The following is a 14,632-nucleotide window of genomic DNA, read 5'->3' on the forward strand; positions in this document are numbered from 1 at the left end:
TGTTCTGCATACTTCCTTATTTCCTTCCTGAAATTTTCAAATGTTCTGTGTGTTAATCTTTTGTATTCTGTATCTGGTAATTCCAAGAAGGCACTTTCATTACAAGGTCCCTTGATTCTTTGTTTTGAGAGCTTGTTGAAGTGATCCTAGTCTGTTTCTTTATGTGATTTGATATAGACTGTTGTCTCTGAGCTATCTATAAGCTATTATATTAGTTTATTTTATGTTTGCTTACTGTATCCTAGTTGCTTGCTTTGTTTTGTTTTGATATGCCCAAATGGGTTGCTTGAGTGAGCTATCTTGATTATTTTTGCCATTGAAGTTCTGACATCCTGTCCCCAGATGGCTAGAACTGTTATCAGGTATGTAAGTCTAGGGGCCCATTCACTTTTCTTGTATGGATTCAGCTCAGGTGTCCAGGTAGCTCGTCAAAAAGTGTGTGGTACAGGCTCTGTGCTACAGTCTTAGAGGATCAAGGGTGATTGGTGTAAGTACTGGTATCTGGTTGCAGCAGCGAGTCATGCTCTGAAGAAGGCAGGGGGCTGAGAATCATCCCCCAAGTGTCTATGAGGAAAGTACATCCCTCTTCTCTAGAGTGTACAGCTGGGTGGGTTCTGCTGATCTACCATGGGTACCCAAAGCTTTTGGTTGTGAGGATTGGGAGGTACCAGTTATCCTTGGACCCCTGCACAGGTGACTGAGTGACCTGAGTGGAGCCACCAGTCCTTAGGCCCCTGATGTGGATAGGTGAGGACTGTGTTTAATAGGCAAAGTGGTGTCAAACATCAAAAACCCACCTCTCCACCACACAGCTGAAAGAGTTACAGCCTGCCAAAAAGGACCTATTCTCCTGAAATGGGTCTGCTAAGTCCATGGAGGGAGAAAGTTTTTCAAAGTCAATGGACCATTTATGCCTGGACAGGAGCTACTTCTGCCTAGAGCTCCCCAGGTTAGTGTAGCTGGCAGATTATCTTTCCCTCCAGCTGCAAATTTATTCCTTCTCCAAAGCCAGGAGAACAGCTCCTAGTGCTCAGCAGGGACTATCTCAGGTCCTATCAACAGCCCCTGAAGCCAGCTTGTTGGCAGGGGCATGATAAAATATACATAAGTACTTAGCTTTTGCCTAGAACACTGTTATTCTCTGGTTGTGGAGGTCTGAGTAGACTGTATGGCTGGCTATTTCTCCTGGAGGAAACTGCTGCTGAACACTACTACCAGCCCACTGCAGCCACTTCTGGGAATATTTCCTGAAGGATCCCCATGACTCAGGTCTGGCAAGTCCTCTCCGCCTTTGAACCCTCTCTCCCTCCCCCTGCCACTCAGTCTGTTTTCTAACTTTGCCTTTGTTGTTCAGGTCTCATAGCTTGTCATAAATATAATTGTTTCACCTGTTTTTTCAGGTCTTTGTTATAAGAGGGATTGCCGGAAGTGTCTCTGGCTGTTTTACCTTCTTGGCCCCACCCCTCCTGTCTTGGCTTTTTACATGCCTTCCTCAGTAAGCTAAATCATTTCTAGCTTTTGATATAAAGTTAGAGACAAGTAACTCTTTCACTTGAACACATAAAGGCAATTTTAGGGTTATTTATTGGCCTAATTTCAATATTATTGTGTCTCAGGGAATAGGGAGGCCCAAGGAAAGGGAGAGAGATGGGAGAATGGATCATCCATGGAGCACTCAGAACACACATGGCCATTACCAATTAAGTTCATGTTCTTATACAGGCACAGTTTGTGGTATCCCAAAACAATTACAATAGTAACATAAAAGATCACTGATCACAGATCACAATAACAGATATCATAATAATGAAAAAGTTTGAAATATTGCAAAAATTACCAAAATGTGACAGAGACACAAAGTTAGCATATGCTGTTGGAAAAATGGTAAGATAGATTTACTTGATGCAGGGTTGCCACAAACCTACAATTTTTTTAAAAATTGCAATATTTGTGAAACACAATAAACTGCCAAGCACAATCAAATGAGGTATGCCTGTATATAAAAAATGTAATGATACATGAAGAAGAAATTGGAATTGTCAATAATTTCATTCTACTTGTGCCAATAATCCATGTCCATGGAAAGCATTCAAGAAATCAAACGATGTGTTGTGTTGCATAGGGAAAATCTGTTGTAAAAGACTGCTTGAAATTTTTTAGAAACAAAGATGTCTCTTTGGTAACTAAGGTAAATCTGACCAAAGCCATGGTCCATTCAGTCACCATACTTGCATGTGAAAACTCAACAAATAAAAAGAAAGAACAATGTATACATTCAAATTGTGTTGGTGAAGAATACTCAATATACATGGAGTGCCAAAAGAAGAAACAAATGAGTTTTAGAAGAAATGCAACCATAATGTCCCTTAGAAGTAAGAATGGAGAGATTCTGGCTAGTTTACTTTGGATATAATCAGGAAACACCAATCGCTAGAAAAGGGCATCGTGGTTGGCAAAGAAGAGGGTCAATGAAAATGAGGGAAACCCTTGGTGAGATGGATTGACACAATAAGCACAGCAACAGAATCAAACATACCAATAATCGTGAAGATGGCATACGTTCGGGGAATATTTGTTTTGTTATTCATAAAGTCTCCATCAGCAGGAGCCCAGTCAACAACAACTAATAACATTTTCCAGGATATCTCCCTTTAAAAAATAATCAGACATGCAGATGCCATAGAAGAGATAAAAAGAAATGGAAGGTGGTAAGTGCTGGCTGTTATTCTGATTACTAAGTCTGCATTAAAAATTACCATAATACTTTGTGCCTTAAAGCAACCATCTACTGGACTCACAGATTCTGTTGTCAGAAATTCTTCGGAGTACAGCAAGGCACATCCCTTCTTAATGATGTCTAGGGCCTCACATGGATACTTGAACACTAGAGGATTGAATTAGCTGAAGGTGCCTTCACTCAAATATCTGCTTGCTGATGTTTTTGTCACTTCTTTGGCTAGCTTCCTGCCTATAAGCAACTCTCCATGTAGTCTCTACATAGGGCCCATTTGGGCTTTTTCATACCATGGTGGCTGGGTTCCAAGTGTAAGGGTCCTCAAATAGAGGGAGCTAGAAGGGAGTTGTAGCTTTTTTATGACCTACACTTGAAGTCACATAACATGTCTTCTGCAATACTCTGCTGGTTAGAGAAGTTACTAGTTTTTCCCAAATATAAGGAAAGGAAACTTAGACCCCACCTGTCTTGGGTGAAGCTTCAAAATCATTTTTAAGAAAATGTTGGATAGGAAGTAATGTTGTGGTGCAATCATTTAGAAAAATAGCTATGTGCCACAGAGGTGAAGGTGGATGACAGAGCATGTTGCTTTGTTTCTTATTCAGTGAGGCTGTACGAATAATGAAACAATATAAGAAGTTTCTTTAGCACATTACCCTTCAAATTTATCTCCTCAAGTTATTCTAGCCTGACTTGCATCTGTCTTTTTAACTCTGCATGAACCTTCCTGAAAGCCTTCAACTTCTCATAATTTACCTTGAAGACCAGAGAATCCACCAATATTCTAACAACAAATTTTCATTAATCCATCCACGTTTATTTCTCCCATTGGCAATTAAGTTTAATAGGTAAATATTTCTAGGAACATTAACTCTAGAAAAGCATGGTAACTCTTGGCCTAGCCAACTGATACAACTTGAGAAAATATTATGCTAATAGCTTAATCAGTACCAAACTACAAAAACAATTGGTATACCACACATTCAGTAGGACAATTATAAAGTTCTGGAAGTTACGTGTTCTAAGAACTGACACTTTAGATTAAAAAATAGACAATTTCATACACATACTTTTATCATTAAACAAGCCATTAAGTTTAAGACATTGATGTCTAATAGTAGTTGCTATGACAAACTTGTATAAAATTAAAAAGCAGTCATTATAGTATAAGTCATAAAATTCCTGATATATTCTCTATTTAATACAGTCATTGGCATGTTCAAGAGATTAAACTTGCTTTATGTGTTCTTAAAAAAACTGTCTTTTAATTAATTACTTTTATATTAAATCACATTTTATTTTTCTGCAATTATGAAAATCTGCCCACTCTAAATGCTTCAAATCACGTGAAGGAAACCTATGATTCATTTCAAAGGAAATCACGTCTCCTTATTATGTGGACAACTGACATTTCAAAACAAAATCACTTATAAAATAATTCTCTACATTATTTCTTTTGAAGATTACCCTCTCTTTGAACATTTTAAGTATATTTTATGATGACAAAGTCAAATTCATCTAACAATTTTCAAGAACATAGTCTTTAAATAAAATAAGACATATTATTTATTAAACAAGTCCACACACTCCAAGGATTTATATTCCATAATACAATCAAACCTCCCAGTCATTTTACCCTAAAATGAGCATATAATTTTGCAATTTTATACAGAAAATAATTCTTTCAATTTGATGTTTCTAACATACAGGGCTTTCATCTTGAAGAACAGAAAGTAAAATTCATAATGGATAAATGGAAATAGATTCTAAAATCAGGTAACATAAATTAATCCAAATAATTAAATATAATTTCATAAACCAGAAGAATTAAATTTTTTTCAATGTTTCTGTCATGTCTTCACATTAATTATTTCAATAGATAATCTCATTTGTCTAAAGTGGAAAATACCTTTTTGAATTCAGCCCTGAAGCCTTGTTTTACTTGCTGGTTCCTCAAAATATAAACGATTGGGTTCAACAAAGGGGCAACTGAAGTATTGAGCACAGCTACTCCTTTGCTTAAAGTAACTCTTTCATTTGCTGCTGGCTTTATGTAGATGAAGATACAACCGCCATAAGTGATGGAGACAACAATTATGTGGGAAGAGCAGGTGGAAAAGGCTTTTTTCTTTTGCTGAGCTGAAGGGAATTTCATAATCGTGTTGAAAATATAAGAGTAAGAAATGATTACTAATGACAAGGTGACAATGAGTGTCATCAGAGCTAATAAAAAAGCAATCAATTCTAGTAAATGTGTATCTGAGCAAGAAAGTTGCAGAACAGGAGAAATGTCACAAATGAAATGGTCAATGATATTGGAAGCACAGAAATCCAGATTAAGACCCAAAGTGAGTGGAGGGAAAATGACCAAGAAGGCAGTTACCCAAGAGCTGAGTACAAGCTGGTGACAAAGTCTGCTGCTCATGACGGATGTATAATGCAAGGGTTTGCAGATGGCAACATAGCGGTCATAGGACATAGCAGCCAGAAGGAAAAACTCTGTAACCCCCAAAAAGATATAAAAAAACATCTGAGTTACACAACCATTATAGGAAATGGTCTTTTCCTTGGTTACAATGGCAATTAGAAATCTGGGGATGCAAGTGGTTGTGAATGAAATTTCCAGGAAGGAGAAATTACGAAGGAAGAAATACATTGGGGTCTTGAGATGGGAATCCAGCAGAGTGAGGGCAATGATGGCTAAGTTCCCTATCACGCTCAACATGTAACTGAGAAGTAGAAACAAGAAAATGACAATCTCTAACTGAAAATTGTCTGTCAACCCCAGTAGAATAAACTCTATCTTCCTTGTATGATTCTTCATTTCTCTTTTATGGGTTCTACCAAATTCTAGGAAAAAAAAAAGAGAAAGTATAAATATCAGAAATTATATGAGTAGTTTTATCTCCAGAAAGATATATTAAAGGACTCATATTCATAAACATGACCATTTATAATGAAATACTCCATGGAATTTGAAGACATGATCCATAGCAGAAAACAGAAACTGTTAACTTAGAGTTTAAATGTACTATAGAATTTAAAAGCAAAGATGTCACTTTGAGGACTAAGGTGGGCCTGACCCAAGCCATGGTATTTTCAATTGCCTCATACACATACAAAAGCTGACAATGAATAAGGCAAACTGACAAAGAATTGATGCCTTTGAATTATGGTGTTGGAGAAGAATATTGAATATACCACGGACTGTCAGAAGAACAAAAAAACCTGTCTTGGAAGAAGTACAGCCGGATTGCTCCTTAGAAGCAAGGATGCAAAGGCTTCATCTCACAGCCTTGGACATGTTAAGAGGGACCAGTCCCTGAAGAAGGACATTATGCTTGGTAAAGTAGTAGGTCAGTGAAAAAGAGGAAGACCCTCAACAAGACGGATTGACACAGTGGCTGCAATAATGAGCTCAAACAGCCAATTGTGAGGATGGCACAGGACCAGGCACTATTTCGTTCTGTTCTGCATAGGGTCTCTATGAGTCGGGACCAACTCAATGGCACCTAACTACAACAACATAGAAGTCAGCTCAGTTATGGAAACTGACCTACAAAACCTGTGATAGTTGACGTTTTTTCTAACAAACTGCATGTCACATGTATTTAATTCAAAATTTGGTCAGATGGTAAAAAAATTAAATTAAACTGCTGGGTTCAGGATTCAAAGATAATTTATTCATTTTTAACTATTAATTTTACCAAAATAAAACATTGCCAGTTTGACAAATTAAGACCCACAATGAAATTCTGTAACTTAGATTTTTAGCCTACTCCACTTATGTCTTGTGAAGACAGAAATGGCAAAACAGGAGTGTAATACCACAAGAAAGTACGTATTAGTTGAATTTGGATTAAAAAAAAAGTAGTGTTTATTAAGCAAATATAGCCACATTGATGAAAAAAAAAACTATTCATGACTTAGACATTCTACCACATGTAACCGAGTCCACAAGAATACAAGGGAAAATACAGAAAATGCATTGCATCTCTTCACAATGTGTGCCCAGTTATAGGTACCCAGAATCTGTACCTACTCTCCAGTTGCAGCTTCATAATGGTGAAAAGTCACTGTTTTCTTATCACATTTCCTGTACTGTCATGTCCCAGCAGTGCAGTAGTTAAGAGCCATGGCTGCTAACCAAATGGTTGGCAGTTCGAATGCACCAGGTGCTCCTTGGAAACCCTATGGGCAATTCTAATCTGTCCTACAGAGTTGCTATGAGTCAGCATCCACTCGACGGCAAAGAGTTTGGTTTTTACTTTTCATGCCTCCAGTAGTCACTCATATACTTAATCAGTGACTCTTAATCCAAGGCAGTATTGGCATAAGAAGTTCTGATTTTTTGAATGCCAACTAGTGTATTGTGATCATATTATATACTTGCAATTGTAGGTTTCCATATACTACAGTCTAACATTCCCAGTAATAAAAACAAAGTGAATATGAAAAAAAAAAGTCTTAATAGAGAAGTATAGCCAAGGTAGAAAACTGTAAGTAATTAGAAACTGGACTTAAAGCTGCTAATCCACTAAAATCTAGCTATGGATCTTAGAAGAAAGAACATGTGAATGCATACTGAGACAAAGGGCAATGTACTCTTCAGGTCAAAGATTGAACAGGACTTTTATTGTTTAATAATTAATATTCTTAAACTGTCACAAAAATATAACAAAGTGTTAGAAAGAAAACATGGCTAAGAAGCTAGAAGTTTAGAATCATAAGGCAGAGGCCTTTTTTGGAATTTTTACTGTATCACTTATTAATAGTTATATGGTCTTGGAAAAATTATTTAACTTCCTTATGTTTTAGTTTTCCATCAATAAAAAGGAAGTAAATTGTTCTGACCCAGTTGTAGGGATTAAATGAGATGTGTATGACATTTATCAATGTCTTCATAAAAAAAAAAAAAATACTACTTAATAACTCTAAAGAGAATAGTACATATAAAAGCTATAAAAATGTAGTCAAAGCTTCTGTTGTTTTATCAAGTTTCAAACAGACACGGCAAATTAGTTGCCTTGGAGTCTATTCCGACTCATAGTGACCCCGTGTATGACAGAGTGGAGCTGTGCTGCATAGAGTTTTCAATGGCTGATTATTTGGAAGTAGGTCACCAAGCCTTTCTTCCAAGGCATCTCTGGGTGGTCTGGAGCCTCCAACCTTTTAGTCAGCAGCCAAGAGCTGTTCATACCACCCATGGATGCCAAGGGCATGATAAGGGCTCCGTAATCACTGTACTCTTTTCAGGCCTGTAGGGACCTTGGGATAGTGCAGAAGAAATCCTCCTCTTTAATTAGGAACTAAATTATATAACATAAAACAATACATTTTTGAAGTTAAACATAGTGTTCTATGTCCAAATTGCAGTATCCAGTGGGTATAGAGTTTGACCCACTTTCTAAGGTTTGAAAATGCAGATGTCTGAATAAAGTTCAGTTAAGTTTGCTTTTAAGATGCAATGAAAAAAATAGTAATGGGGAAAATTGTAGGAAAAGTTTTTATTGTGTCTTTGTTTCAAATTTTTAATAATTGAATTTACTAAACTATTATTTTCTAATAGTGTAATGACTCTACTACAACTTTTAAATTTACTTGAAGTATAGGGTGCTTTATGTTGAATTAGTGCTCATCTAATTGATTTCATCAACCAGATGCAGATGTAATGTTAAAAATTTAATGATATTGTTTACAAAATCTATGCAAGCTTGTTTCAAATTTCTTTCAAATCACAGTAATTCACTAGGTTGCAAACACAATTGACTCAGCTGGTTTAGAACTGTTGTTAATATATTCTTTGGTAATGTACTAATAATAACTATGTAGCAAGAATAAACATCCTAGTATTTTTTAAAGCATTTATTATTTGAAAAAAGGTTAATAAAATAGACTAACCTCCATTAATCCTTCAAAAGAAAGACATATTTGGGAAAAAATAAATGAGAATAACAATAAAGCCACGATTTTGAAATAAAATTATAAGGGCATACTTTAATACCTTTTATAGTAATGAATTTAGAAAACTAGCAGTAAAATGAAAAATTTCTGAGTAAATAACCAACTATAAATTAGTAATTATAAGATATAAATAAAAAATAACTATAGAAAAAACTAAAAGAGCTGTCAAACAATGATGTTCTTCAATAAATTCAAAACCATCTAAACGACTTCTAAGCAAGTTAAATAATACGTTCTGAGAATAAATCATTTTAATTTTGTTTAAATACTTCAATTGCATAGAAAAAGTACTAAACGGTACTAAAAAACACCAAGCCCTTTGCTTTCCAGTCAGTTCCAACTCATAGGGTATCCTACAGAAAAAATAGAACTGCCCCATACGGTTTCCAAGATTCTGAACTTTGTGGAAGCAGACTGCTATCTCTTTCTTGCACAAGGCAGCTAGTGGGTTCGGAGTACCAACATTTAGGTTAGCACCCAAGGCCTTAACCACTGCACAACCAGGGCTCCTTAGAAGGTATTAGCTGGGGGGGAAAAAAAAACCTGCTGCCATGAAGTTGATTCCGACTCACAGTGACCCAAAAATAGCTATGCCCAAATAGCTAAGCCTTAGAAAGGGAGCACAAATAACATGAAAGAGAACTGTCATTTTAATATAGACGCAAATTTACTAGATAAAATATTAAAATAAACAATGAATAAATAAAGTGTGGTATATTCAGTTACAATGTAGTATTTTACAGCTATGAAAATGTTAAAACTACAGCAACATATGCAATATGACAAGTCTTTGATGTATGATATCAGTACCATACCAGCTGTCTTCAATCAGTTCCGACTTTTTCTGATCCCATGTGTGTCAGAGTAGAACTGTCCTTCCTAGGTTTTCTACTGCTGATTTTTCAGAAGTAGATCACCAGGCCTTTCTGCCCGGGTATCGCTGGGTAGATGCCTCCAATCTCCAATCTTTAAGTTAAGCAGCTGAGCATATTAACCATTTGTATCACCCAGGGGCTCCTGTGGTTGTTGTTTGGTGCCATCTTCCTTATTCATTTTTCAGTGCATGAGGCGACTGAAAACACCATGGCTTGGGTCAGGCTCACCTTAATCCTTAAAGTGACATCTTTGCTTTTAAAGACCTTAAAAAAATCCTTTGCACCAGATTTGCCCAATACTATGCGTCCTTCGATTTCTTGACTATTGCTTCCATGGTCATTGATTGTGGATCCAAGTAAAATCAAACTCTTTACCACTTAAATATTTTCTCTCTTACCATGATGTTGGCTATTGGTCCAGTTGTGAGGATTTTTGTTTTCTTTATGTTTCTTTTATGTTGAGGTGTAATCCATGCTGAAAGCTGTGGTCTTTGATGTTCATCTGTAAGTGCTTCAAGTCCTCTTCACTTTCAGCAAGCAAGGTAGTGTCATCTGCATATTTCAGGTTGTTAATGAGTTTTCCTCCTATTCTGATGCCCTGTTCTTCTTCACATAGTCCACCTTCTCAGATAATTTGCTCATTATACAGATTGTCTAAGTATGGAGAAAGGAAAAAACTCTGATAAACACCTTTTTTAACTTAAAAAAAGGTGTTACTTTTGTTCTGTTCAAAATACTACCTCTTGGTCTATGTACAGGTTCCTTGTGAGCTCAGCTAAGCGTCCTGAAATTCCAATTCTTCTCAGTGTTACCCATAATTTGTTACTATCCACACAGTTGCTTGCCTTTGTACAGTTGATAAAACACAGGTAAACATCTTTCTGGTTTTCTCTGCTTTCAGCCAATATCCATCTGACATCAGCAAAGATAGCCCTTGTTCCATATGCTTTTCTGAATCTAGCTCAAATTTATGGCAGTTCCCTGTTGATGTACTGCTGCAACCTTTTATCCTAGAAGATAATAGAAAGTTGATATCTAATATGCAATACTTAAAAAAAAAAAAAAAACCAAAGCAAACTCATCACCGTCAAGTCGATTCCGACTCATAGCCACCCTAAAGGACAGAGTAAAACTTCCCCATAGGGTTTCCAAGGAGTGCCTGGTGGATTTGAACTGCTGACCATTTGGTTAGCAGCCATAGCTCTTAACCACTATGCAACCAGGCTTTCCATATACAATACTACTGCATATATAATAAATGTGATAGATAGAGACATAGATTTGTTGGGGGTGTGTGTGTCTGTGTATGTGTGTGTGTACAAGGGAATGATAAACAGAAAAGGATGCGATCCTCACAATTGTTATGCTTGAGCCCATTGTTGCAGCCACTGTTTCAACTCATCTCCTTGAGGGTCTTCCTCTTTGTTGCTGACCTTCTCCTTTACCAAGCATGATGCACTTCTCCAGGGAATGATCCCTCCTGATAACATGTACAAACTACCTGAGATGAAGTCTCACTATCCTCCCTTCTAAGGCGCATTCTGGCTGTACTTCTTCCAAGACAGATTTGTTTTTGTTCTTCTGGCAGTCCTGGTGAAAGGATACAGTCCTGGCACACATCTTTCTTGATAAAAGTAGGTATACATAAGTTATTGTGTATTTGATTGAGAAGCATATTCTTAAGTGTTCTTTGCTATAATAAATTGATGCAGAAAAAAGAAAGGAAGAGGAAAGAATGGATGACGGGAGAGAAGAAGGGAGGGAGGGAAGAAGAAAGGTAAAGAGGGAGAGAGGGAGGAAGGAAGGGAGGGAAGGACGAAGGAAGAAAGAAGAAAGAAGGAAGGAAGAAAGAAGGACGGAAGCTTGGAGCAAAATAAATCTTTTCTCTACTATAATCATTCCCATCATGAATGGCTAAATATTTCTAGTAACTGCATATACCAGAAGAAATTTTACAATACTAAAAAAAGTTTTCAATACATTTCTAGCTCAACTTTATATTAGAAGCTTTAATGTTGTCAGCACTACAATAAAATAAGATGCATTGCAGACCAAGTAGTTTTATTTTTAACTTAAATGATACAATAATGGTATAAAATTAGTAATAATCTAACTTTATACTATTTTAATAACACTTGGAAGGAGAAAAGCAATGTTTTAGACAATGTCAGTTGATATAGTTTACCAATATAAAAGCAATACAAACTCCTTAATTAAAGCAATGCTAAGGTTTGTAAAAATAGCAAGATTATGTGTGGGAGCAATATTGACTGATTAAATCCTAGCATTTTTTAATTGAAATCAGAATTACACAAGGATATTGATTGTCACCCAAGAAAATAAACTGGCACTATTACTGACACACACACACAAAAAAAATTTTATTACTGATACTATTAAAATAAGATAGTCCAGTAGCGTGGAAAAAAAAAAAAAACTAATTAATACCTCTTTCAAAGGAGAAAAACATAGAATATATAACAGAAAATTTACAGAGAAAGGTAACACCCACATCATGTGTAAGCTATACATCACAAAATTGTTTAGAATAATAAAAAAAACCTAAATATCTAATAGTAAGCAATTTTTTAAATAAAATTCTATTTATTGAGATAATAACATATTTTGAAGTAAGGACATTGATGAATATGTATTCCCATGAAAAATATTTAAAATATATATTTAGATACAAAAGTCCAAAAGCACGTGGCAGAAAAAACCTGGTACCATGTACCATGTGGTCCATCGGCAGAAAAGACACCAAAAAACTAAGTAAAACAGATGTGAACGTCAATCCCAGAACCCTGCGCATCAAAGGGATACAGAACTAAATAAAACACCAAATGGAAGAAAAACTGATGGAAAACAGAGAACAAGGAGAGAGGTGGAATGGAAGTCCCTGCCAACCACCACAGCATAGTGTGGCCACCTTGAAACACAGTCAGCAAGGACTGCAAACAGCGAGTATGGAAAAGCAACTTCACAGAGCTTGCAAAAGTAGACAGAACACCCTGTAACCAAAGAAACATGCTTTCCCACCTCTCACCCTTCTGGTAAGTAGAAGTAAGATCTCCCCATCCCATCAGCCCCCACTGCTGAGGTCCACAATTCGAGCCCCTCCCCAGGTCCACCCCGCCTCCTTCCACCACAGGTTTTTTTTTTTTCTTCCTCCTTTTCTTTGCCCCTTCCACCTAGCCCCATATTCTATCTCCCCCCATTCCTGTGCACTGCTGTGGCTAGAGCACCACCAGCATATCTGCCTGCCACCTCCCCGGGTCCACCCTGCCCCTTTCCGCTGACTCCTGCTACACAGCTTTTTTTTTTTTTTTCTTTATTCTTTCTATTATCCCGATACGCTACCTCCCTTCCTTTCCCACCTTTCCCCGGGTCTGTCCCACCCCCGCTCACCAGTCCCCTCCATGCTACTTTTTCTTTTCTTTTTTCTTTTTCTTCCTCCCTCTCACCTGGCCCTGTACACCACCTTCCACTATTCTTGCCAGCCTCCAGGTCGCCCTTACCCCCCACTCACTAGTTCTTGCTGCACCTCCTCCTTTTTCCTCTCTCTCCTTTCTTTTCTTTCTCCCTCCCACTAAGCCCTGTACACTATCTTTCCCCCCTTCCTTCTGCTTCTGCCATGCTGCTGCAGCTAGAGCACCCCAGCAATCAGGCTCACCACCAAACCAGGCCAACACCACCCATCCCCTCCTGCCACTCAACCAGCTGCTGCATGGTGGGATGCAAGCCCATATCACTCCCCATCCAACACCCTCACCCATCTGATGAGAGGCTGTGAACACTCTTCACTGCTGGACCAACATCAGGAGGTAGACAGCATCTGCCCAGTCTACCCTCAACCACCTTGTCAAACCAGTGTACAAAGAAGTAGGCTCCTTTTGTCTGCTGCTGCCCTGCCACCTGGAGGAGGTGGTGAGAGCTATTGTGCACATAGACAAGCAAGCAGCAAAGCATGCCTGGCCTGCCCACCTGACATAACAAAACAAAATAAAAAAGCAGGACAAAACAAATGAACAATCAATAAAGAAAAGAATACCTTAATGTCTCAGAGACAGCAGACAATATCAAAACATAAAAAAGCAGCTCAAGATATCTTCAGAAAGTGACCAAAATAAAGAATCAGATAATGTTCCAGTAGAAGAAAAGACATTGGAACTACCTGATATGGAATTCAAAAGTTTATTATTTAGGGCTTTCTAAGAGTTTAGGAAAGAGATCAAGAAAAATACAGGAAAAAAAAAAAGAACAAAAACAAGGAAAAGATGGACAAAACCATGGAAAACAGAGGAAAAAAAAAAAAATGAAAACATAGCCAAAATCAACAAATCAATAGAAGAATTCAGGAAAACATTACAAGAACAAAATGTCAAAATAAATAATTAGAAATCATACAAAATTTCCAAAGCATTGTGTATGAATTAATCCTATTTTTGTAAGTGTCTGTGTTTTTTGATAGAAAACCTGGTTGCCATAGCAATTAAGGGCTATGGCTGCTAACCAAAAGGTCAGCAGTTCAAATCCATCAGGTGCTCCTTGGAAGCTCTATGGGGCAGTTCTACTCTGTCCTATAGGGTCGCTATGAGTTGGAATCAACTTGACAGCAACGGCAACAGGTATGTATTTCACAAGTAAATATGTATAATGTTCGCCAGTGTATACAAAAATAATAATTATGATTAAAAATACTTTTTCAGTGAGATTAAATTTTTATGCATGTAAATATTTAATAAAAATCCATTAATATTTTATCAAAGAGAAATTATGAAGTACAACATATAAGAATTTTTCAAACTTGTCTCATTACTTCACAATAGCAAAAAGACAACTATGTGTTTAAAACACTGGTAATTTTAGAATCATATTTTCAAATAAAAAAAAACTCATGGACATGAGTCTTTGAATTTTTACATTTATCGGATCATTTTGCTCTTAACTTGGGCTAACTTCATTGCTAATTTACAAAACAGTTAAATTATTTCCAAAAGAAAACAGACCATATGCACTAACAGAAAAAATAAACATTATCTTTCTATTTTAAAGTATT

At 36.8% G+C, this 14,632-nt stretch overlaps 1 protein-coding gene across 1 annotated transcript; it reads right to left on the reverse strand.

Annotated features, from left to right (window-relative positions):
• Positions 1-4,619: 4,619 nt before the first annotated feature.
• LOC100656081 (olfactory receptor 6C70-like) lies at positions 4,620-5,558 on the reverse strand. Its single transcript, XM_003405081.3, has one exon. It carries the CDS (start codon positions 5,556-5,558, stop codon positions 4,620-4,622), a length of 939 nt encoding a protein of 312 aa, XP_003405129.1.
• Positions 5,559-14,632: the final 9,074 nt, after the last annotated feature.

The sequence above is a fragment of the Loxodonta africana genome, chromosome 4 (genome assembly GCF_030014295.1).
Source record: "Loxodonta africana isolate mLoxAfr1 chromosome 4, mLoxAfr1.hap2, whole genome shotgun sequence".
In the NCBI taxonomy this organism is placed as follows: domain Eukaryota; kingdom Metazoa; phylum Chordata; class Mammalia; order Proboscidea; family Elephantidae; genus Loxodonta; species Loxodonta africana.